This window comes from Orbicella faveolata, unplaced genomic scaffold, assembly GCF_042242905.1.
Source record: "Orbicella faveolata isolate gen_17 unplaced genomic scaffold, um_ofav_v1 contig_47, whole genome shotgun sequence".
In the NCBI taxonomy this organism is placed as follows: Eukaryota; Metazoa; Cnidaria; class Anthozoa; order Scleractinia; family Merulinidae; genus Orbicella; species Orbicella faveolata.
In genome coordinates this window covers 21,769,012-21,791,602 of record NW_028301577.1, presented here as the reverse complement: position 1 = coordinate 21,791,602, position 22,591 = coordinate 21,769,012, and the positions used below count along the sequence as shown (strand labels likewise).

General features: G+C 37.8%; 1 protein-coding gene and 1 long non-coding RNA gene across 4 annotated transcripts in view; one reads left to right on the top strand and one right to left on the bottom strand.

The window, feature by feature from the left end:
• Positions 1–6,659, top strand: part of LOC110067593 (uncharacterized) — a 38,003-nt gene extending 31,344 nt beyond the window's left edge. Inside the window, exon 3 of the long non-coding RNA XR_016204057.1 lies at positions 5,683–6,659. This is a non-coding gene — a long non-coding RNA (uncharacterized LOC110067593). The remainder of the gene's footprint in view (positions 1–5,682) is intronic.
• Positions 1–22,591, bottom strand: part of LOC110067602 (uncharacterized) — a 43,548-nt gene that overhangs the window by 9,824 nt on the left and 11,133 nt on the right. For 2 of the 3 annotated variants that reach the window (XM_020774946.2, XM_089279046.1), the window contains 25 exons: positions 21,623–21,721; positions 20,190–20,291; positions 19,238–19,336; positions 18,907–19,014; positions 17,640–17,738; positions 17,352–17,453; positions 16,665–16,766; positions 15,951–16,058; positions 15,613–15,711; positions 15,206–15,307; positions 14,818–14,919; positions 13,354–13,452; positions 12,508–12,606; positions 11,817–11,918; positions 11,163–11,264; positions 9,762–9,860; positions 8,810–8,938; positions 8,236–8,361; positions 7,178–7,300; positions 6,536–6,634; positions 6,017–6,115; positions 4,162–4,215; positions 1,775–1,876; positions 770–868; positions 34–135 (listed from right to left, as the gene is read on the bottom strand). In XM_020774946.2, coding sequence (XP_020630605.2) covers positions 34–135; positions 770–868; positions 1,775–1,876; positions 4,162–4,215; positions 6,017–6,115; positions 6,536–6,634; positions 7,178–7,300; positions 8,236–8,361; positions 8,810–8,938; positions 9,762–9,860; positions 11,163–11,264; positions 11,817–11,918; positions 12,508–12,606; positions 13,354–13,452; positions 14,818–14,919; positions 15,206–15,307; positions 15,613–15,711; positions 15,951–16,058; positions 16,665–16,766; positions 17,352–17,453; positions 17,640–17,738; positions 18,907–19,014; positions 19,238–19,336; positions 20,190–20,291; positions 21,623–21,721 — 2,556 coding nt within the window. The remainder of the gene's footprint in view (positions 1–33; positions 136–769; positions 869–1,774; positions 1,877–4,161; positions 4,216–6,016; positions 6,116–6,535; positions 6,635–7,177; positions 7,301–8,235; positions 8,362–8,809; positions 8,939–9,761; positions 9,861–11,162; positions 11,265–11,816; positions 11,919–12,507; positions 12,607–13,353; positions 13,453–14,817; positions 14,920–15,205; positions 15,308–15,612; positions 15,712–15,950; positions 16,059–16,664; positions 16,767–17,351; positions 17,454–17,639; positions 17,739–18,906; positions 19,015–19,237; positions 19,337–20,189; positions 20,292–21,622; positions 21,722–22,591) is intronic. The other variant, XM_089279047.1, reaches the window with a different exon arrangement.

The window sequence follows — 22,591 nt, the reverse complement described above, 5'->3', positions numbered from 1 at the left end:
GAAACTTTGTTTAGTGACAAACAAAGCGCGTACCGCGTCGATTTGTGTCATGGTGTCAGGTCTGACGTTGAAGAATAATTCCACGATTTCCTCCTTGTCGTTCAGAGCAGCATAATGGACAGGAATCATGTCTTTCTGTAGGAAAACACAATAAAAGTCAATCAAAATGATAAACTTGGATATTTAGCAGTCGCGTGTTTTTGTTTTTAAAGCTACGTTTTCTTTCAGGTTTCCATATTGCGAACAAGCAATTTCTGAAAATAGTCGGACAGTTACTCATACTAAGTAATGCGCGCGTAGCGTGCGAAGGGCATTTAACATTGGCAATGGTCGGCAGTGGCAAGTTGCTACTTTCTGGAAATGGCAGGTCACACCAAGGGAAATCTTCGCCAAATCTTTTCATCCAATCAAAAATTAGCATGAGCACTGACGTCAGCGCGACTCGATAAGGCGACGTCATGTTACCAAGCAACTTCGCTGACGAAAAACGCGGGACCGATATCGCCATCGATTTAACAAATTGACGTCAGTTTTTCATGCGTCTGTCCTGTTATTGATCATGGATTTCGTCATAACACTGTCAAAGTAGCTGTGGAGTTTTGCGGTTATCGTATAAAGGTACTTCGCTCCACGTCTGGTCAGGTAATTAGCTAAGTTGTGATATGGTCAGCCAGTTAGCCTTCCCTACAATCTGCTGGAAAGATTTCTGGGTGAAAAAGAACTTGTCAAAAATAGCTTTAGACTGAGAGGGACAATGAATTCAACTCACACTGTCTGCTACACTGGCATCGGCTCGGAGATCAAGAAGTACCTTGCACACTTCGGTTCTACCATTCCCCGCAGCTACATGCAGAGGACTCTTTTTGTCCTAAGAGAAAAATAAACATCATTCATAAAGTAACAGTACGTGAGAAGAATAGAGCGGTTTTCACTGGATTATTAAAATTCATGGTTGCTACAAAATTCCCTGACTTTCCCCTGATAAAAATAAAATTTCCCTGACCCAACAAATACAAAATATCATATACAACAGCGGCTTCTAGCCTCATTTTACAGCCGTCCTTTCCACTCTTTCATTAAGACTAATCAAAGTAAGTAATTTTCAACAAATTGTCCTTTCTCACGACGTAAAAATATCGATGAGATCACAGTGACTCCAAATGTCTCTACCAGCCTTCAATGGTATTAAATCAGCCGTGTTAAATTATTTCAATTTTCCCTGACTTTTCTTCAAAATATCAATTCCTCCTGACTTTTTCCCCGGCCATTTCCTGACCTGAGGCAACCCTGTAATTCGATCATGTAATTACCTCGGTTTTACATTACTATGCTCAGCGATTGGCTAAAAAAAGCCGCGCTACTTTGTCACGCAATCAGAATTAAAACCAAACCCCATCGTGACTCGCTTGCACACGTTTTCCCGCGCTTTGCTTCACCTACATGTATTTATTTTGAGTTTTTTGATTGGTTCCCTGGATTGTGACTGGCCAGAGTATTCACTTTGGGTTTGATTTTACCACACTCATTTGAAAACTTCCGTATAGCAGATTTCTCCTTTCCTAGACTTCTGGATGGGTTGTTGGGTTGACGATAGTTTTTGGCTAATTATCAGTTTGCTTCAAAAAAAGTATCAATACTACAGGGTAAAATTAGATTAGGTCCATTTTATAACTAACTATAAATGAATGAATCTGAATTTGAATCTGAAACAACCTTATGAATATTTCTATTTTCTGAAAGAAAAATCGTTCAACAACTGCTTGAGACTGCTTACCACAGTAAGTGGATCAATAATGGCGTTGTACTTTGTTACAATCACACGTACAAACTCTGGGTGACCTTTCTCAGCCGCAATATGAAGTGGAGTTAGACCAATCTGAAAAGAAGACCACAAGCATTAGAAGAACTTCTGCATAGTATATAATCTATCTATTAAGCAATTAGATTCTGATCTCGAGATTTCTGTCGCGTGATAGTTGACGGGGGTGCAGCCTGAGTCAACTATCACGCATAGAAATCGAGAGCGAATAATCTAATTGTTTTAGCATAAATCTACTAGTCGTTCAAAACTTGATCTAAACCCTCTTCACAGACACTTCAAAAACGCCAAGAAGCGGCCGTCATTTTGTTAACAAGTGCACACTAGCATGCTACTCACTATCTATCACAGAATAGATAGTGAGTAGCGTAGCCAATCAGAGAAGAGTATTCATGATAGAACGCTAGTAGATTTATACTAAAAGCTAATATAATATAATATTATAGTATGGTTTCTGGCTTCAATGAGAAAATGTTTGAGCAGATGCATTTTCTTTTTATGAAGGTATTAGTTTCTGGAGAAACTGTACGGCTATGGGATCATGTGTACTAAAGGTATCTGCAACCGAGTGTTAATCGATACTCTTGATTCATACCCTTGATCGACATCTTGATCAATACTCGATCAACATCCTTATTGATAATCGGTTGACACTCTATCAACACTTGATCAACAGTCGGTCAATAGTTGGCCAAGTGTTGACCAACTCCTATGAATTGATCGACAATTAGTTGACTCTTGACCAACTGTCAACCGAGATGTTGATGGAGTGTCGATCGAGTGCCAACCAAGGTGTTGATGGAGTGTCGATCAAGTATTGATCGAGGGTCGATCGAGGGTGTTGATCAACACTTGACCGCAGACACTTTTAGTACACATGATCCAGGCTGTGTCGGTAGGCAAGTGAAAGGCTTGGCTATTTATAAACTTCAAGTTGATAAAGGTAAATTAACCACCATAGTGTGATAGTGAGACTGACATTCTGAGCATTAGCCCTTCATCAACCAGTTTGATAAAATGGAGGACTAATGCTCAAGATTGCGTCACTCTCTATAAATAGTCTCGGCTTATTGTTTTCTTAGAACAAACAAAATGAAATAAAATAAAATAACATAAAATAAAAATAAAATAAAATAAAATAAAAATAAAATTAAATAAAATTAAATAAAATTAAATTAAATTAAAGTTATGTAAGCATGTTCTCAATATTTAAAGTTAAGATACTGTCTTTTGGCTAGCAGTTACTGAATAAACACTGATTATTGCTTAAGCATGCAATGCATGCTGAACACTGTAGCTGAAGTCCTTTACACGCTTTGCAGACCTATGGCATTAGGTACTTAATGTAATTTGGTCTACAGGCCTTTTTCCCTACCTGCCACCAGTTACAAGATTAACTCACAGTCCTGATGAAATTATTCAGTTATTTGTTGCAATGACAAATCTGATTACTTTGGTTTTAATGTCTCTTATTACAAAACTATTTTACACTGTAACATACACATGAAGAATGTGGCGATAAAGGAATTTAAATTATTTGTGTATGCTGTTTAAGTAATAATCTTCTTATTTTGAAATGTTTGAGCTTGTGTTTCTTGATGAAATGTGACCTATATATATTAGGTGTAGAAGTTTAAATTTTTACTTTAACAATTATTATTATTACTAGACTTTGTGTAATTTTACAGCCATTAACCTTTAGGTGCATGCATAATCAGTGTTTTTGCAGCTTATCTGATCGAGTTATCCATAATTTAATGTTCTATTGTCTATTTTTTATCTTGTTATTTGCCATATGATAATATATATGTTAAGCAATTAGAACCAGCCTAGCCAAGAGCCATGTCACAATAACAAACCCAGTGTTGAAAACATTAACTGGCCCTAAAGTCAAACATGCAATGAGATGCTTGTGAACTATTTGATATAGATAGAATTTTCTCAGATTCATTATTTAATAATTCATAAAGTTTAAGCAAAGGAAATCATGACCGTGACAGTGTTTGGATATCTGATCTTAATTAGCATACATTTTTATGATTTTATTTCTAAATTTTCTCCTTAGTCTTATTTTGATTGAGAAGATATATCAAACACTCAAGACAGTGTTTGACCACATCAAACACCTCAAAGTTCATCAAAAATACTCCACTATGCATCGTGTTTCAACTCTCTTCTTGGTATTTGGAAACATGGTCAAACACGGTCTTTCATGTTTGATGTATTACTTGAAAACTACTTACAACAAGAAAACTTTAAGGGTGCATTTTAATATCTAAACTTGAATTGATGTTAAAATTAAAATATATGTCAGTGATGTTGCAAATTAGGTAGGCCCTTACAGGCATATCTTCTCTGTCACCACGTGATTTACTGGCTGAATAGCGGAGATTTGGCTGCAATGAGAACATTAATCATGCAAAGATGAGGTTAAGGATTAGCTATTAAATGGTAAGCAGTGAACAACGGTGTCAGGGGTCAGTGGGGCGTTAAGCACAGTAGTTTGTCTAACGTGATTGTCCAGGCAACAGTGGTGATGAAAAGAACACTTGTTAGTGAGTGGAAGTCATCTCCAGAGTCGAGTAAAAACGTTTTGTCAGTCCACTGTGAATAACTCTGCTGTTTGAAGCTTATAACTTGTCTGTTTTGTTGTGATGTTATATTGGCTGTTAGTTAAATTTTTGTTGGTTTTGTTCTTTGATTTTGTTAAGGTCTTGAATGGGTTGGTTATAAAATGTTGGTAGTTGTTGGCATTGGTTGAGAGGTATGTGTTCCAGTATGTGGATTTGTCCATCAGCTTTCCAAAGAAAGACCATAAAAGAAGTTCACAGTACACTCTTCAGTAACTGTAATAAAGATTTTTGTTAGTCCATGGTGTTCAGCAATGTGATTGTGATATCACTCTCTTGTAACTTGGTTGTGTTTATGCTTCAAGATAAGGACGGATGATGACAGTAATAATGATGATGACGACAGTCATTATTATAATAATGATGATGACGACAGTCATTATTATAATAATGATGATGATGACAGTCATTATTGTAATGATAATGATGATGATGTTTGTGTCTAGTTATTTTCCTGTTTGGGTTTCTACTAGTCCATCCAACCTATTGACTGGCATTTGGAGCAATAAATATCACCACTCCCTGTACACCACTCCCTGCCTGTCATTTGAGGTTCATAAAGAATGTAACAGTAATGGGCATTTTTGAGCCATATGGATGAATTAAAAGGTTGTAGGATCCACAGAGGAACAGTGTTGCTGTAGTAATGGGTGTCAGCTTTCTGTTTGTTTTCTTAGGTTCAGCGTTAAATGTTAAGCTTAAAATAGCAAACATTAACACTATGACAGAGTAAGACAAAGATTGCAGATATTTTTTTATGAACAATATTTGCGAAAATGAATGTGTCACATTAGTCAATGATTATTGATCTAGCTGACCAAGTCAAGGATTTATTGTCCACAGCAGTTTTAGCCAATTATTGTATAGTCGACACATAGACAACAGAGGCACAGTTAGAAATGGTTTAGATAAGAGTTATTCATTAATTCTGGCTTCTTAAGTTAAAAATCCAATAGGTTATAAAATTATAAAATGTGGCCAGAAATTACATGGACAATGTACGTGATCATTACGGATTAGCCAGTGAAGATTTTTTATTACACATACTCAAGACTTAAACTACTGCATAAGTTTATTGTAATAAATTATTAAGTTACACACGTAGCTTGGGACTTTATACAATTTGACACTTATTTTACCACAATTAAGCATCTAAGCATTTTACTTCTAACTAGTGGGGAGTAGCACAATAAGAAATTTATTTTTTACTTTAATTTACTATTTACTTTGCAGGCTCAATAGTTCAAAGCATGGACAATTTTACATCTGCCAAGGCAGAGTGTAAGTTCTTATCCAGTGACTGAAGGTCAGCCATTGACTGCCAACAAACACTTGCAATGGGCAATCTTGAAAAGTTAAAAAAGTTATCATTATCCTAATGAGCTCTAAACAACTGTAAGGGACAGGACACTTATTAACTTTTAAAGTTAATTTCTCACACTTGTAACACATAGGCCACTAGGTTCACTGTGATTGCACATTTGATGGTACGTAAAGCTGTGAATGAAAATGGCAAGTTCCTATTTGATGGTAAATAAAGCTGTCAATGCTAATAATTAATACAAACCTTGGTCCTTCCATTCACGTAAGCTTTGTGATTCAGCAGTTCACGAGCAACATCTACATGGCCTCTGGATGCTGCATAATGGAGAGCTGTACCACCCACCTGGAAATCAAATAAACAATTCACCTCAAGTATGCTTCAGTTACATGTATACAATGTAAAGTTTAATTGTCTCTTTCTTCTCACATGTAATAACATTTTGGGTTAACTCTAGTATGAAAAAATTACAACTATCCTTTTGTAGAGCTAGATCTAAGGGTAAGAATGGCATACGTTGAAAATTATTGCTAAATTTGCCCATATTTTGTTGGAGTAAACATATTAATTTGCTACCTTCATGAGAAGATTTAAGTGTGAAACGATCCTCAATAAGATTCCCACAAAGATTGTCAAGAATTTTTGATCCTTGAAAGATTATTGCCAGGGATGAGCAGTTCACACTTCGTGTATTCTGGAAAATCAAAATATTGTACAGCTGACAAATTCTGTATATGTTTTTGTAGCAAGGTGGCCTTCAGTTACCTCATCGAAAACATCAACTCTAGCGTGAAACCTCAGGAGTGCTCGCACCACTTCCAACATGCCATATTGTGAGGCGATCATCAGTGGAGATGCCCCACTCTGAATTAAACAAACAAAAAAGAAACATCTACATCATACATATGATATTTCAAGTGTTTTGAATTCAACAACAGCCTCAAGTAACATTTTGATCATTGTTAGTAACATGTTTTCTGATTGCAGTTCCACTGTATGAGAATATATTTATTAATGATAATCAACCATGGTTACTATGCTTTTTTTTCTCAGTCAGAGTCAGTTGGTTGGTGGGCCAGTCGATCAGTTGGTCGATCAGTTGATCGGTTGGTCAGTTGATTGCTTGCTCAGTCAGTTAATTGGTGGGTGATTAGTCAGTCGGATGTACCATTGATCGATCAGTTGGTCAGTCAGTCAGTCAGTTAGTCAGTCAGTCAGTCAGTCAGTCAGTCAGTCAGTCTGTCAGTCACACAGTCAGTAAAAGTAAGCAGTTAAGTGATAAAAGTCCATAAAGCTATTAAATGAAAACCTGTCAAAGTTTGCTTAAGTTTCTCATTGGTGCAGTCAACAGGCACAGAAGCTAGTAGTTGGTACAAAGATGAATCACTTAATATTAAATTTTATCACCTCAGTTGTCCTGTTGATAGTAGAAAGTTTGATATGCTCTGGAATCACTTCGGAAGTGAAGAATGCCTCCACAATCTTGTGGTTTCCTGATCTGGCACACCAATGAAGAGCTGTCTCTCTTTTCTAAACAACAAACAAACAAGCAACTGTTTAGATTCCTCACTTAAATAAATATATGGCACTACCGGTACCTCAAAAGTGATTGCCTTAATTCATTAATGGGAATTTAATTTAAATTCCCCCTCTGCCCTGCTATAAATTGCTGGTCACAAGGTCATACCCTGCAAGCAGCGTCTCCTGGAAAAATCCTCCCTCTTCCCAATTTTTCTATGAAGATTGAAGGAGACTCTGCTTGCAGGGTAAAGGTAAGATCTTTCGGTAGTACTAGAAGTACTGCAGCTTACCGAATGGATAAGGCAACAGATTAGAAAACAGGTAAGATGGTAAAATACAAGCAGAGATTGACTGTTGCTGCTCTCTGAATTTGATATAAGCATTTGAGATACATGACAGTATATTCCTACAGTGCAGACTTGCAATCCTAACTGTAATGTAAAAAAAGCTTCTAAACTTAAAAGAAGAAAAACGTATAATTCTACACATGTGCAGTATTCTTATATAGCACACAGCAGTTTATAATTTCTGAAGTTTATTCTGCTCTTTGCGGTATGTATCTATACAAGACAGTCTAAGCCCTCAATGCATGCAAAGGAATTCAAGTACTACATGTGTTGCACCTTTGCATACATGCAAGGTAATCAATTCAGGGCTTGAAAAAAGTGCTGTCCAGTCAGCCCAGACAAGTAGATTTCCTGTTGGGCAAGTAACACTTCATTCTCACTTGCCAGATGGGCAAGGGCCCTGAGGCAAGTCATCTGCCAAGTAAATAATAAAAAGTGAATGAAGTCTTGCCCAGGGCAAGCAAAATTTGAGAGCTGCTTGTCCAAAGGGCAAGCTAGAATTCAAGTGTAGTTTGAGCCTTAAATCATCCATTAAATCTGAAAGAACAAAATGCCATTTCCCTTGCTTTCTATTACTTTTATAGGTTGTGACATAACCTGATATGTTGTAAAAGTCAGGTTTGCGCCATGTTCCAGCAAAATCTGCACTACATTCACGTGATCATCTGTATTGTTCCTTCCCTGAGGAATGCCTGAAACAGAATGCAGGGCAGTCTCTCCACCCTTATGGGAAGAAAAGAACAGTGAAAAAGAAAGGAATGAGTGGGTTTTGACAGGGCATATTGGTTAAAATAAACAGTTTTGTACTGCGTAAAACAGTTGAAGAGATTTGTAGTGGCTAATTTTTTAACTGGCAAGAAATAATTTGAATATCAATATTATCTAATATATAATCTACAGTAGTTAGTCTAATATTAAAAACCCCAGGACCAGTTAAAGAAATAACATTTTATGTAGAACCTTATACATGTACTGCATTTTTCAATATAATTTGATACAAATGAATACAACAGAAATTTTCAAAGTTAATACACAGATTCAAGAAAGCTAAAGAGGCATGATATCACAGAGTCACCCTGAGTTCTTCGTTCATGATTTGTTTTTTAATATAATATTCAAACTGGGCATCATTTTTATTTGGACTTTGTAACATAATCACAAGAAAACTCACATTGTTTGGTATATTGACAACAAGACGAGCAAGCATGTAAGACTTGACTTGGAAAATCTTCTTGATCAGGGCTTCCACTATCTGAGAGTGTCCATTTTGACAGGCAAAATGAAGAGGAGTGTCCCCTGACTGCAAAGAAAGAAAAAAAAGAAAAAAGAAAAAACTTTCTTATCCCTTTCATTTTCTTTCCCTTTCTGTAATTCCCCTTGTCATGTCATTGCTATCAAGATACATGCAGCATGGAGCTGATCATTTGCTAAGTTTGTTTAGAAAACAACCCTGTAAAATTACACTAAAAGTTATCACTTTGTTTTCTTTCCTTTCTTTTCATAAACTTTCTTACTCTAACTTTATGGAAACAGAACTAGCTCAAGCTGTTGATGTAATGACTGGGTAGCAAGGAGAATCTAAGGTTTGATAATCACGACAGATGGATACACAATTTTCCCTTCTTGTGCTCTCAGTGTTTCCTAAGATAAATAGGAAATATTTTCTAGTTGTTCTGGACTTTCTAAAAGTTGGATAAGGGGAACCAGTGTGTTCAGAATCTGCAAAACCAATTTTTACTCTTAAAGATTAAAAATATCAAGGCATGGCACACTGTTTAACCTACGGAATACACTACAAAGCTTTTCCCAGGTTCATAAACCATGGGAATTGTAAATGCTGATCGCCAGTTAATACCAGTGATCCAGTGATCACTGATTGGCCTTTCAGGTTAAATGAAGTCTTTTATTTATTTTATTTAATTAAGAGAAAACCTTGAAAGAACAAGATAAACGTAAAATCAATTTGAAACTGAATAACATGGAAGTATGAGGGAACCTTACTGCACTCGCTGATATTAAGTAACAGGGAGAAATTTGAAAGCAACTAATTATAAGGCAGTTTTGTAGCTATTGGCAGATGGTTTCACTACCATTTCAAGATGGACTGGCAGTTGTATCTGTACCTTGCATCTACGAGCGACTTCAGCATCTTCTCGCAAAAGAAGTTTTACAACTTCTAAATTTCCACATCTAGCAGCCAAATGAAGGGCTCTTTCACCATTCTATTAGAATAAAATAACAATAATTATTACATTAATTACTATACAAAGAGAATCTATGGAGTTATGGTGACACACCTAGTTTATCACTAGTCTTTTATTTGTCTGTAATGTTATGTACATGTGAAAGCATTGTTCAAATATCATACAACATCATAGGCCTAATGCCCATTATTAAAGTTGCTTAAGGTGATTCCTTAATAAAATAACCTGCCACAGATTTCCAATGAAACTTAGTATGCTGTTGTTACAGGACAAGGAGATATTAAAAACATAATAGAAAGAGGGGGTCACCGGGCTTGTTTTCACACCACAATGCTGACAAATATGGTTATTTAGGTGACTTTTGGTAATTGCCATGCTCAACAAGTAAGCTCAATTATTTTTCAACGTAGCGTGTTATATCACACAGAGTTTGACTTTCTTCGGTTGTTCATTTATCTACGTCCCAGAAAAATTGTCTTCAAGTTCCCAGCATTTCTTTATCCTTTAAAGGAAACATAATTTCGGCATGCGCTGTTGGGCCCGTTATGTCTCTTTGTTGTATTTATTTCATTTGCCAAAAAAGTGGCCATAGATTTCTGTTATTTTGTTTCCCAGCTATTGAGGATATTGTTCTCATTAAAATTATGAAATAAAAAGTGGTATCGAGCTTAGTTTGAGGGAAATCTCTTCCATTTTTTATGCGCACACGCTCATATGTACGCGCTAATGATGAGAAAACCATGCGCAGTACGGATGCGCAATGCAACACAGAGGAATGACCTTAAAGTCCCCACACAAGCCCTATTCACACGTAATAATTATTTAAGTTCCTTGACACCTTGATCCTAAGTCTCGCACTGGAGGTTAAAATAGACCCCTTTCAGTTATTTCCCAATCTGGAGGACAAAACAATACTTGATTGTTTTGCATTTGAAAGGTTCATTACTGTCAGAGGAGAGAACAACCATTGTTTTGTCCTGCAGATTGGGAATAACTGAAAAGTGTTTATAGCTACTCCAAGGTAAATATGTATGAGTTTTTATGTCATTAAAAAAAAAATGAAATAAAAATAACGAAAGATAACTTTATTTAAGTGTCAAATGTATTTAGCACTGTTGTGCTAATTGGGGACACTGTAAATAAATAAACAAATATCAAATATCTCAAACAGAACATAAACTATTAAGAATCCCAACTAGTGGGAAGCTGACAAATCTACATAGCGGTAAGGTAAAGAATTTGAACCAGGGACCTCCAGATTTCAAATCCAGCGCCCTAAACCACTCGGCCACGCCGCCTCCTCCTCCGAAGTATAATTACCTCTTTTGCAGTATCAGGATCAGCTCCACTTTTGATCAAAACATCCACAACTTTTTCTCCTCCTTTGACCTTAGATGCCATGTGAAGTGGGGTTTCTTTCGCCTGGAATTTCAAGAGTGAAGTTGTCTTAAATTGCTTGTTGGTAATATTCCGAACAATTCTAAATCTAGCAGTTACCCTTTTTTGATCATTGCTGACAGCTCAGCAATTGTAGTAACCGTCCAGCTGAAGTAAGTGGAGTAAGCTGAAATTCCGCAGAGTCCATCACTCGACCCGTAACTTTAACGTTTATGTAGTTCCTCATAGCGCCAAAGCTCTGTAAACCTTTCTTTGCGGTTTTGTAAATGTCCTTTAAACCTTTTCTTTAGTGTAGCCATAGTTAGTAGAGGTGTAACAGTACGAAAGGTTTTCACTTTCAATTTTACCGAACTTGGGAGACGAGATTCGTTCGAATCGGCCGCTATCTTCACTTTTCACTGGCTTAGTAACCATGCCTTGGAATCTTACTACCCAATCAAAATACGGTACATCATTTTAACCAATGCGCATTCGCCTGAATCAAAAATCTTGCAAAAGTTACGCAAAAGTAAAAAAACAAACAAACAAACAAACAAACAAACAAAAAAAACAAACAAAAAAAAAAATCTAGCTTACCAAACCACCAATCACTGTAACGTCAGCACCGTATCCTATCAGTAACTGTGCAACAAGATGTTTCTTGCTAAGTGCGGCCAGATGGAGTGGGGTGTAATTTTTCTGTGATGGAAAATTCAAGAATCAACGCCGTGCACAAAATCGCTGAAGACACGCATGTAAAAAGTAAAGAATTTTTCTCCACTTCCTAATTACAGAGCGAGGAACGTAACCGATATAAAGTCATATCCGCATGAAAATGATTTATTGAAAACGTATCGTATTAGCATTAAGATTGTGACTTTTCTTGTTGACTTTGACCGCGTTTTATGAAAATAAAACACACTTTCTAACAGAACTACACCTCTTTAATTTTAGTGAGTACAATCTATTGCATGGTATCTTAAGTTAACAACTCATAAATATTGTAGAACTGCAATTATTTTAGAGTTATTAGACCTCGGATTAGAGTTTTTCACCACTGAATAGTTACTGGAATTTACAACATAGCAAACCACTGCAAGCGATGTGGCGAAAACCCTTGAAAGAAAATATTGCGTGAGCGCGCGAACATAACGTTGTCAGCAATGTTGGTCGTAGCGCAAAGCCATTACTAAATTGATATCAGGTTAACGTGGCATTGTTACGAGTAGGAGAAGCGCGAGCCTTGTTTTTTTTGCTTTGTCTTTTCTTAAACTGAATTTACATTCACCTTGTTCTTCGCGTTCACAGGAATTCCCTTCTCCAGCAGCATTCTCACTAATCCAACGTGACCTCTCTTGGCTGCTTCGTGAATGCATAATGCACCACTCTAAAATTTACAAGATGTGTTAGAACAGAAACACTTAATATTGTCAGTAGAAATAGATAGGAAAAGGGCGTAAAACAACACTGAGATATTACGTAGTACATGTTCTTCTTGGACAGTGAGCATGGAAGTCATCATGACTTGCATGAGTGTGCTAAGAATTGAAAGCAAAGCAAGTCACTCTTTCGTTTAGCTAGGACGGTTTTCAATTGAGGTTCGAAAGTACTCAGGCAATTCCTTTGGTTGTGGCTTTGGTTTTACTACGGTTTTAGATTGGCTGAGTAGTCTAATTGGTAAGTAACTGATTTGGTTTTGGTTTTACGACAATCAATCGAAAACCTCTCTAAATTTTCTAAACGGGCTACTAACAACTAAATTAAAAGCAAGTGATTAGTTTTAGCAGAATTCTAACTGAAATTTTCTTTCATTGACAATTTTCAATCAGTCTCTAGATAGTATTAAACTTCTTGCATACGTGCGCATCAGTTTGTTCAACTATTTGGAGATCAAACCGTGAATGTCTTTCTTTTAATCTTCCGAGGAATTTAATTATCCACTGATTTGTTTCTAAATGTTCCTTAGAAACTTTGGAAAAATGAGAAGACGTTGCCATTTCGTAAACTACCTACAGCCTCAGTACACAAATGGCTGTTAGTGTACGATAGCTCAGCCAATCAGATTGCAGCATTTGCATCAACACACGAGTAGAATTCTTTTAGAACTCTTCCAAGAAGTGAGATGCAGCGTTACCTTGTTAGGCATGTGTATGAGAACGCCTTTCTTTATCAGAGCATTAGAGGCTTCTAGCTGACCGGCCGAGCACGTCTGGTGAAGAAGGGTACTACCATCCTGAAATAAAAATATGGAGAATTATTATACATTGAACTCACTATCTCTTTTCTGATTGGCCGAAAGCGTAAAGTGAATTTTCGAAATCAGCGCCTGTGACGTCATCTAACTGCAGATTATACAATAATCGTGTCAAGGACACTCAAGGTCACGGGTAATCATGTCATGTATGACCGCGGTGCATGATTTCTAACGATAATCGTGTCAAGTTCGCGCGCTTTGTGTTGCTTGCCGCCAGTTACGAAGCAAAAACATGACTTCCATATTTTTTTTTTCGTTCAATGTATAATAAAACAACTATTAGCTGCAGTTTTAGTGATATTCATAATAATCAAGGTCTCGGTAACGGTTTTCAGCCTCAACCTTTGGCTTCGGTTGATAACCCCTACCTCGACCTCGATTACTCTGGATATCACAAAAACCTCATCCAATAATTGTTTATTATGCAGCGGAACCTTCGCTAACAAAATCCTTGTCCTGTGCACCGACACCATACAGTCTCCAAAGTGAACAATATTTAGTGGTCCTAGCCACACACGAACGCTACATTCGTTACCTAAAGTGGAATCTTTTGTTTACGATCTTTGCTCATTAGCATACGCAATTTAGGTTTTGATCAAGCCACAAATCGATACAAAAATATCAGTTCTGAATATTGAACGAACATAGCACAATTAATTGTCCCTAGGAATCTGAGCCCAATGTATTGAATACTTGTTGTGCGACGCGGGTTTAAAAACTCAAATTTTACAAGGAGTGTATGAACTCATTAGCGCTTTGCGACTTAGAAATTTCGCTGCTTTTGGAATCCAATCTCTCCTTGAATATTACACCCAAAGAGCCAAATTTACCAATTACTAAGTTTCACAAGCTCTTTCTAGTATGATGGCTTCTCTGCATAAAGTCGTATGCTAATGTGTCAGCAACGATTTCTTTGCATTAGCGCACATGTTTGATAAGAGCGTAACCGCCCACTGCACGTCTAACCGTCGTCTTCATCATGCCCGTTTGCTTTGACCGTAGTTTTGCAGTACTGCCAAGATATATAAGTGAAATATCGCGCAAGCGTTTTGAAATTTTGATACATCGAGGGCAAAAATCTTAAAAAGTAGCAGAATATCCAGTACTGTTGGGCAGCCCTAATTTAACAAACATGCTTAGAAGTAAAATCTGCTAGTCAGTTTGTTATAACCATAACTGGCATGATACAGCAATTGCTGAATTTAACTGATTTCAAGCAACATTTCATTATTATTAATTTTGTTTCTTTTGATAACCAGCAACTTCACTTGCGCAGAATATATATCACCATCTTTTTCCTGACGAATCATCGTGAAGCACATGATGGTCAAAGATATATTTTACCCTGCCTCTGGAAAGAACGTCCACTTTAAATTTATCCAGAAAAAATGCCACGATGTTGTGATATCCAGCGCTGGCGGCTAAATGAAGAGGCGTCATGTCATTCTAAAAAGAAAAAATATATATTATGATTTAATAGATTCCTTGGTGGCTATGGTAAACTGGACAAGAATAAAACTAACCACACCAACAACATCGGAACCCCCCCCCCTCCCCCGAAGGGGGAAAAGATCGGGGATGCTCCCGTTCTCGCCAAAAGGTTTAAATCAAGGATTCTGGTCTCTCTTAGGGTCTTCAGGACAAAACGCTACTATTTTTAGCACCCAGGGTATCCTTTAGGATGCACTCGATGAAAAAAATAATTTAAAAAACTTTGTAATTTATATCTTACGTTGTCGGGCGTGTTTGGATTCACTTTCAGCGTATGCAGATATTTCACCATTTCTTCATCGCCTTTACGTGCTGCTACATGCAGTGGGGTTCTTCCTTCGTCCTAAAAACCACACAACGAAAAACAGAATTTGTTACCGATGTAGAAGACTTATTGAGAGTCGCTCTGATTTCTAAGCTAATCAGGATCATCAGATAGTTGTAATCTGTAATTATTCCCTCTTACGCAGGATTGGTCAAGAAATGTCTCACTACGCTTTATCATTCAACGGACCTTGGAAGGCTTTTTTTTGTTTTTATGAGAATTTTTTTAGGCCTTGATTTTTCTAGCCAACAGAGCAGCCTCTAATAGGACCATAGCAATATCGGGTAGTATTTTTTCTAGTTGCGAAATATCTGTTATCTTACGTTCTGTTCGTCCGGCGGAGCTCCCCACTGCACCAGTAGCTTGGCCAGGTCTGGGTCCTTGTTTTGAGTGGCGATATGTATTAACGTGTCTCCATTTTCCTGTAAGAAAAAGCCGTTCGACTGTTACTCAGTAAAGTAGAAAATACTTGCAGAAGTTAAAACAAACTTCAAAATATGTTCTCGCGTCAATCTCAGCCGTTTTCTCGAAAAAGAAAAGCGACCCGAGAAGGCAGCTGAAAACCAGACTAAATACGATCATGAGGTGCGTAAAATCTCGCCAATTTCTTTAATTGCGAATTTAAATTAATTTAAAAGGGAATTGAAAATGAGCCGCGTACCGTTCTTCCAGTCCTAACATCCTGATCTGCCTGTGACGAATTCAGCAAGTCTTTTATCACTTGTGTACAGTTCACTCGCACGGCAACAAACAACGGCGTGTCGCCATTCTGACGAGAGAAAAATCAAACCACAGTAGTCTTTGAACTACAAACTCCGAAAGAAAAGTGATTTTAGAATGGATATCTCTTTGGAAATGTACCTTTGAGTTTTGACGGGTTTCGTTTGTCAAACTTATATATTCAAAGCCTTCATCTGTATGGTATAATCAACATTTTCTGACAAGCCTCGATCACATTCAATTTTGTCTTCATCTAGCTTAATGCCGTAAAAAGTCACAAATTAAACATGCCGAGAAATTTTGTTTGCCAAAAACGAAACAACATACACCCATTTAACTGCCTACGTTAAAAGCTTGCGTTACAAGCTGCGTCACGCAGAACTTGGAAGTAAATCGAAGATCGGTATTTAATAGCATCTTTGGAAAGGTTCAATGGTTTTGAAATCTCCCAACTTTCGAAAATTTGCGGTAATCTACGAAAATTCAAACGTACATTACATCGTAGCTAACCGTCGGGTGATGAGTGCTTCAACGATATTCTACGACCTTGGAAGTCTTCGGAAAAGTTCGGAAGATGTTCAGCCAATCTTTGGCACCCTTAAAGTATCGAAAACTCGTCATTTCTTTGATGATACACCCTCGAAAACTTACATACCTTGTTTCTTATGTTGATGTTGGCGTTGAATTTCCCCAGCAGCAGTTCCGCAAGGCTCACGTGTCTCTTCCGGCAAGCCACGTGCAAGGGCGTGTCTCCATCCTGAAAAACGCAAAGCAAAACATCAAACAGTATATATATAATGCTAAAGAGACTTCTAAGGTACACCTGATTTGCTGGAATTGTAAGATAATAAATCAAGCACATTGAAAATGTAAGAGGTTGTCTGATATATATCAAGATGCATGTTATAATCATCTGTCACTAAAAGGCAGTCAGACTTTCACATGCACTTTCAATTATGATTGCAAAGCAGAGGTGAAAAATGAAGTACAGCGGTTATCCAATGAAAGTCACAGAGCAACACTAACGTAATCCCATCTAGCCAATCACAACACATTCAAATCCGTAATGATCCAATCAGAGATCGAAAATCTTGCAACTGCTGAAAGCGCGGGAATAAAAAATTCGCGATTTGGTTTTGCACCTGATTAGGCGATAAAACAACACATTTTTGATTGGTTAGATTGAAGTTCGCGAGTTTTATTAGGGATTTACAGATCACCTCAAACATAGTTACTTCCGACCTTTAATTCAGACAATTTTTCTAAACGTGAAAATTGAAACCTTGGTAAATTAGTTCTTAAACAACCTTTTTTAAATTACAAAGATGCTAACAAACCGTACGTTATTGACAACATTGGGTCTAGCCTTTACACTTTGCAGGAATCTTGCCACAGTAATGTCTCCATTCTCAGCTGCTATATGAAGAACGGTGTCACCATCATCCTGCAAAATAGTTAAATAGATATCTGTCTTCGTAAAGGTTCAGAAATGATTTCATTTTACAACATGATGGAAACAAAATTACCCACGTTCACAAATTAGGAAGCAGAGCACAAAAAAATGCACTAAAAACTTGAAGAAAACGATAGTGCAACACCCAAACACAAACAAATAAATAAATGAACTTACGTTTTTCGTTTCAGTTTTAGCTCCTCCTTGTACCAGCATTTTGGATATTTCGACGTTTCTTAATTTAACAGCAAGATGAAGGGATGTTTCACCATTTTCCTGCAACAAAGTTGGAAAAATAAAGTAATTTTAATTATGAAGTGGAGAGGCAGGGCACACACTTGCTTCTAGAATCAATCCTCGTAATTCATTTGAGTTTCAAAACACGCGCTGGCGTCACTAGTAAGACATTAAACAAGCAATCTGCAGCTGATTGGTCGCAGAAACGGTCTGATTGGACCAGGTAACTGATCACAAGGAATTTGATTGCTCAGGTGCGCCTTATTAAGACGGATTACGCTCAAAGTTCGAGCAATAAGTGCAAAAATTATTTACTAAAAATCTACTCATAGCACGGTAACGTTTTGAATACTATTTCAAACATCTCACCGTAATTCATTTCTCTAAGTGACCCCGCGATTTAAGTCTCAAGCATTCTCGAAAAAGTTAATGTCAAACCTCGTAAGAATGCTTTAAAATGCGTGCGTTATTGTGTTTTTCAACTAACGCAAAATGTCCGTTTCAATGGAAATATGAATTAATAATTTCAAGTTCAATTTTCTCTCGCGGGGTCAGCTTGAGAGCTTAAGTCCTCGATACGTTCTACTTACCTTTATTCAAAACATTACCATGCTATGAGGTTTTTTGGTAACTTTATGTTTACCACTATTGCTCGAATGTTTGCGGAAATCATCTTAAATTAGCTAGTGTACATGCGACAATGTTGAAGTCGCGGCGGCGGACTATTTGTATCTCAGCTTGTGTGTTGTGTGGCGCTTTGACGACATTACGTAGGAGGCGCGGTTGCATGATAATTACTGCGCGGTACTCCGGATGTAGTAGTGGGAGGTGCGATGGCCTCATGGTTAGTGCGCTCGTCTCCGGATCGAGCGGTCCGGGTTCGAGCCCTGGCCGGGGACATTGTGTTGTGTTCTTGGGCAAGACACTTTACTCTCACAGTGCCTCTCTCCACCCAGGTGTATAAATGGGTACCGGCGAACTTAATGCTGGGGGTAACCCTCCCATCCAGGGGGGAGTAGAAATACTCCTAGTCGCTTCATGCTACGGAAATCGGGATAAGCTCGCATGCAGACTTTACCTACTCCGGATGTAGTGGTTTCGGTTCTAGCTTTCAAGGGCCTCTCTCCACCCAGGAGTGTAAAAGGTTACCGGCCAATCGGACGTTCAAAACTAAGAGACGCCTGCCAGGGTACAAAATAAAACTCACCAATGTTGTTTCCAAGACATGCTCATCCAAATAACCGGAATCAAGAAGTCCTCTTACGGTATCCGCGTCTCCAGTTTTGATCGCTGTAAGCAGTCCCTTGGTTACATCCTGAAGTAGAAAGACAAGAGTGTTAACTATTAATTTTTACTTACATAATGCACGATCACCACAATTTTTAAGCTTGTAAATTCTCTCCGCACAGGTCAATCATGATGACAGCTCATGACTTGATTGGCTCAAAAGATAACATGTCCACTCTGATTGGCGGTAGGAAGGTGCGCAGCTTTTTAGCTGGCCAATCATGTTGCTACGTTAGAAAAGTTACACTTACCGCGGGTGGTTGGAATGGTTTATTCACTTTCATGGGAAGGGCTTCACTTATTGCTGAATTTTCCAGACTTGACGCCAGTTGAGCAGCAGTTATTCCTCCCTGAAGAGGAAAAGTGAACTGAACAGTAATTGGTGCTTTAAATTTATAGAATTGAAAAGAAGTTCCAACGTTCAAGACAGAACAAAGATCAATTTTTTCTGGCTTCTTGGACCCAGGTCGTTTGGGTTGTTAAGTTGCTCGGCGTCTAAGTACGAGAGAACCTGGGAACTATTTTAGCCATGGGTGGAGACCAGAGTTACTGTTTAAGGTCATTCCCCAGTATTGCATTGCGCATCCCTACTGTGCACAATTTCACGCGTGATTAGCGCGCGCGCATTAAAAAATGTCGACTTTTTCTTTACGGCTGGACCTCGCCATAGAGGTAAATCGTCATTTTCTCGCAAACGAGTATGGTGACCTATCATTTTTTCTGTTGATTTTAATTGAGTAATACATTTCTCTGTGTAAAATAAATATGGACCAATTCTCAGCGTAGAACAAAAAACAATTGTCGGAAACGTGAATTTAGTAAGCAATCGTGACTACAATCATGGTGCTGTTATAAGGATTTATTGGGTATAAACAAGGTGCTGTTGCTCCTAAACGAGCATGGGGACCCCTCATTTTTATTTCAAAATTTAAGTTCCTATAATATATACAATCAATAGGCAAAGTTCCACAAAAATCTCAGTGCAGGTTCTATTTCAGTGCAATGACCTTAAGACGTTCCCGGCGTTATCCGATTTCAAAAATGGCGTCTTCTTCTAGGGACGGTCTTGCTACTTTAGTGAATACTGTCTTGGCAAACCATTTTCATTTAGAACCTGATTCCCCGAAAACTGATTTTAAACCGTTTTAGAAACTCATTGCTCTGCAGAAGTAGAATTACTCATATGAAGAAGTCGAAACTTACATTATCCGGGATGTCAGATTTAGCGTTACAGCTGACGAAATAATCAACTAGTGTTTTATCTTCGCTTGCTACGGCGATATGAAGAGGAGTCTGGTAGTCATTCTGAAAAACAAATGCTTGATTAGTTTTGACTTCCTCTCATAATCACCTTGTTTTCTGTTGTTTTATGCTCGTTCCGCACTATGCCGGAGAAATTTGAAGACGGATGCTTCACTCTGAAAACGCATTAAATGTTTTCCGTCCAAACTAAGGCGGAAGAATTTAAAAACGCAACAATGACCGGTCATTTTGGATTTGTGTTTGAGTAAACCTCGGTCAGGGAAATCATATGATTAACGTGACGCCGTCGTTTTCGAAAAACTCCGTTTTCAAAATGTTTTCCGTCCACACGAAAACGAAAAGCCGGCGTTTTCAAATTCCTCCGGTTTGAAGCGTGTATTCGAAAAGCTCTGTTTTCGAAACGGCTTAGTGTGGAGGGTAGGGCTAATATAACCATAGAAATATTAAAGCTGAGTTTTCTCATTTCTCCGGCCTAGTGTTGAAGGCGTTTTAGACACTTGTTAGTCAATGAAGACAAAAGGGCGAGCTATCGAACGTGCAACTTATCCACTCCTCTGATTCTCTGAGTTTAACTCGGCTTTAGAAATGTGAAAGTATAAAGCTACCCTCCCCCCCCCCCCCCCTATTGTAGTACTGAATGGCTATAGGATCCTAGTCTATTAAAGAAGAGCCTCTGAACATTCTAGATCTGTTCAGGTGCAGATAGGCACTGTGAAAATACCTTTCTCAAAAACACAAGATAAAGGCCAGGCCCAGGCGAGCCCAGACCTCTCGATCCAGAACCGCATACCACACAATAATCATTAAAACCTCGTCCAAATAAGTCAACAGTAAACACGTGTTTAACTATAAGAGTAGCCTAACTGGATATCCACAACCTCTTTCACTAGCGCGTCGTAATTTACAGCGCTCAAACGCAAAAATTTAACGCGACTACCGCTTTTCTTTGGCTCAAAGTTTGTCAAGAGTTCGAAGCCAAAATAAAAGTTTATGTAACCAAATTACGAACCGCCGCGATAAGCTAGGTGGCTAACAATTTTGAAATTCTCTACGCAGCGACTGTCTTCACTTTCGGCTTGAAAGTGGAAGATTTCGAAAATTTGAGAGGCGGACATTTTGGCGGGAAGTGCAAGCGTGCAGTGCATTGAGGCGGACATTTTGGTGGGAAGTGCGAGCGTGCAGTGCATTGAGGCCTTCCCGGTGTGGAGCTTCGCAATAGAACGAGTGTGAACTCGAGAGACCATAAAAATGAGACACGCCTTTTCGCCTCTGTACAGTCGTTTTCTTTTCGAAAAATAAAAGACGTTTGAATAAGAGGCAGGACCTGTTCCCGTACGGCTGTTGCTGCTTTCTCTTTCGTGGGAATAACTTACATTTTGAATGTCGACATCAGCTCCATTTTCCACGAGAAGTTCCACTATTTCTGCATTTCCTACGCGGGTTGCTAGATGAAGTGCAAAATCGCCTTTTCCCTGTTGAAAATGAAAACAAAACGATTATCTTTTGCATAAATAAAAATCTTGCTACAGATAGAAACGTAAAAAAAGCCACAGATGCATTAGGAAGTACCAGACTCTATAAAATGTTTTGAATTTAACTCTCTTTTCCAACTCGGCTGCTAATTTCGCGTACACTCTTTTTTTCCTTATAAGAATATTATTTTTCCGGCCCAGGCGCAATATCCTTACTTTTCTGCCGATTTCAGGCTGAAAATAGTCTTACGAATATTCTAAATTAAAGCCTGGTATGACAAACGTAACTTCTTGCAGAATTATCATTAGCATTGAACATAACGCTACTTCTGTTTTTTATATTCTGTTTTATTTTGTAATTGTTTTTTGGCGAGCTTTGCCGTTCAGAGAAAGAAAGAATTTTATACTATTTAGTTAAAAACATAAAATTGTAGTGTATTTTTAAATTTTCACCACACAAAATTATATTCTTTTTAAATTCTTAGCCTCGGGTTTATTCTTAAAATATTCTTAAAATTTCGCACATTTAAGCCTCGATAATCTTATAAAATATATTGTTACATGAAGAAAGAGCGTATCTGAAACTTTTAATATGTCTAAGCAAATCTGACATCGCCGGAGGTAATAAAATTCTGGCATGTCATAACAACAGATGTCCAAGTGTTACTTAAAAAGGTTTTTACTCAGCAGGAACAAACAAGAGACCCATAGTCTCTTGGAATAAATGCCTTGGAGCTACTGGCTTTGTGAGAACTAAAATAGACTTTGGACGGAAAATGTTTTGTCTCCATACCACATGGAAAACACCAGCTTAGGACAAAGCATGGGGCAAATTTATGAGAACGTTTTTGAGTAACTTATAAATGAGTA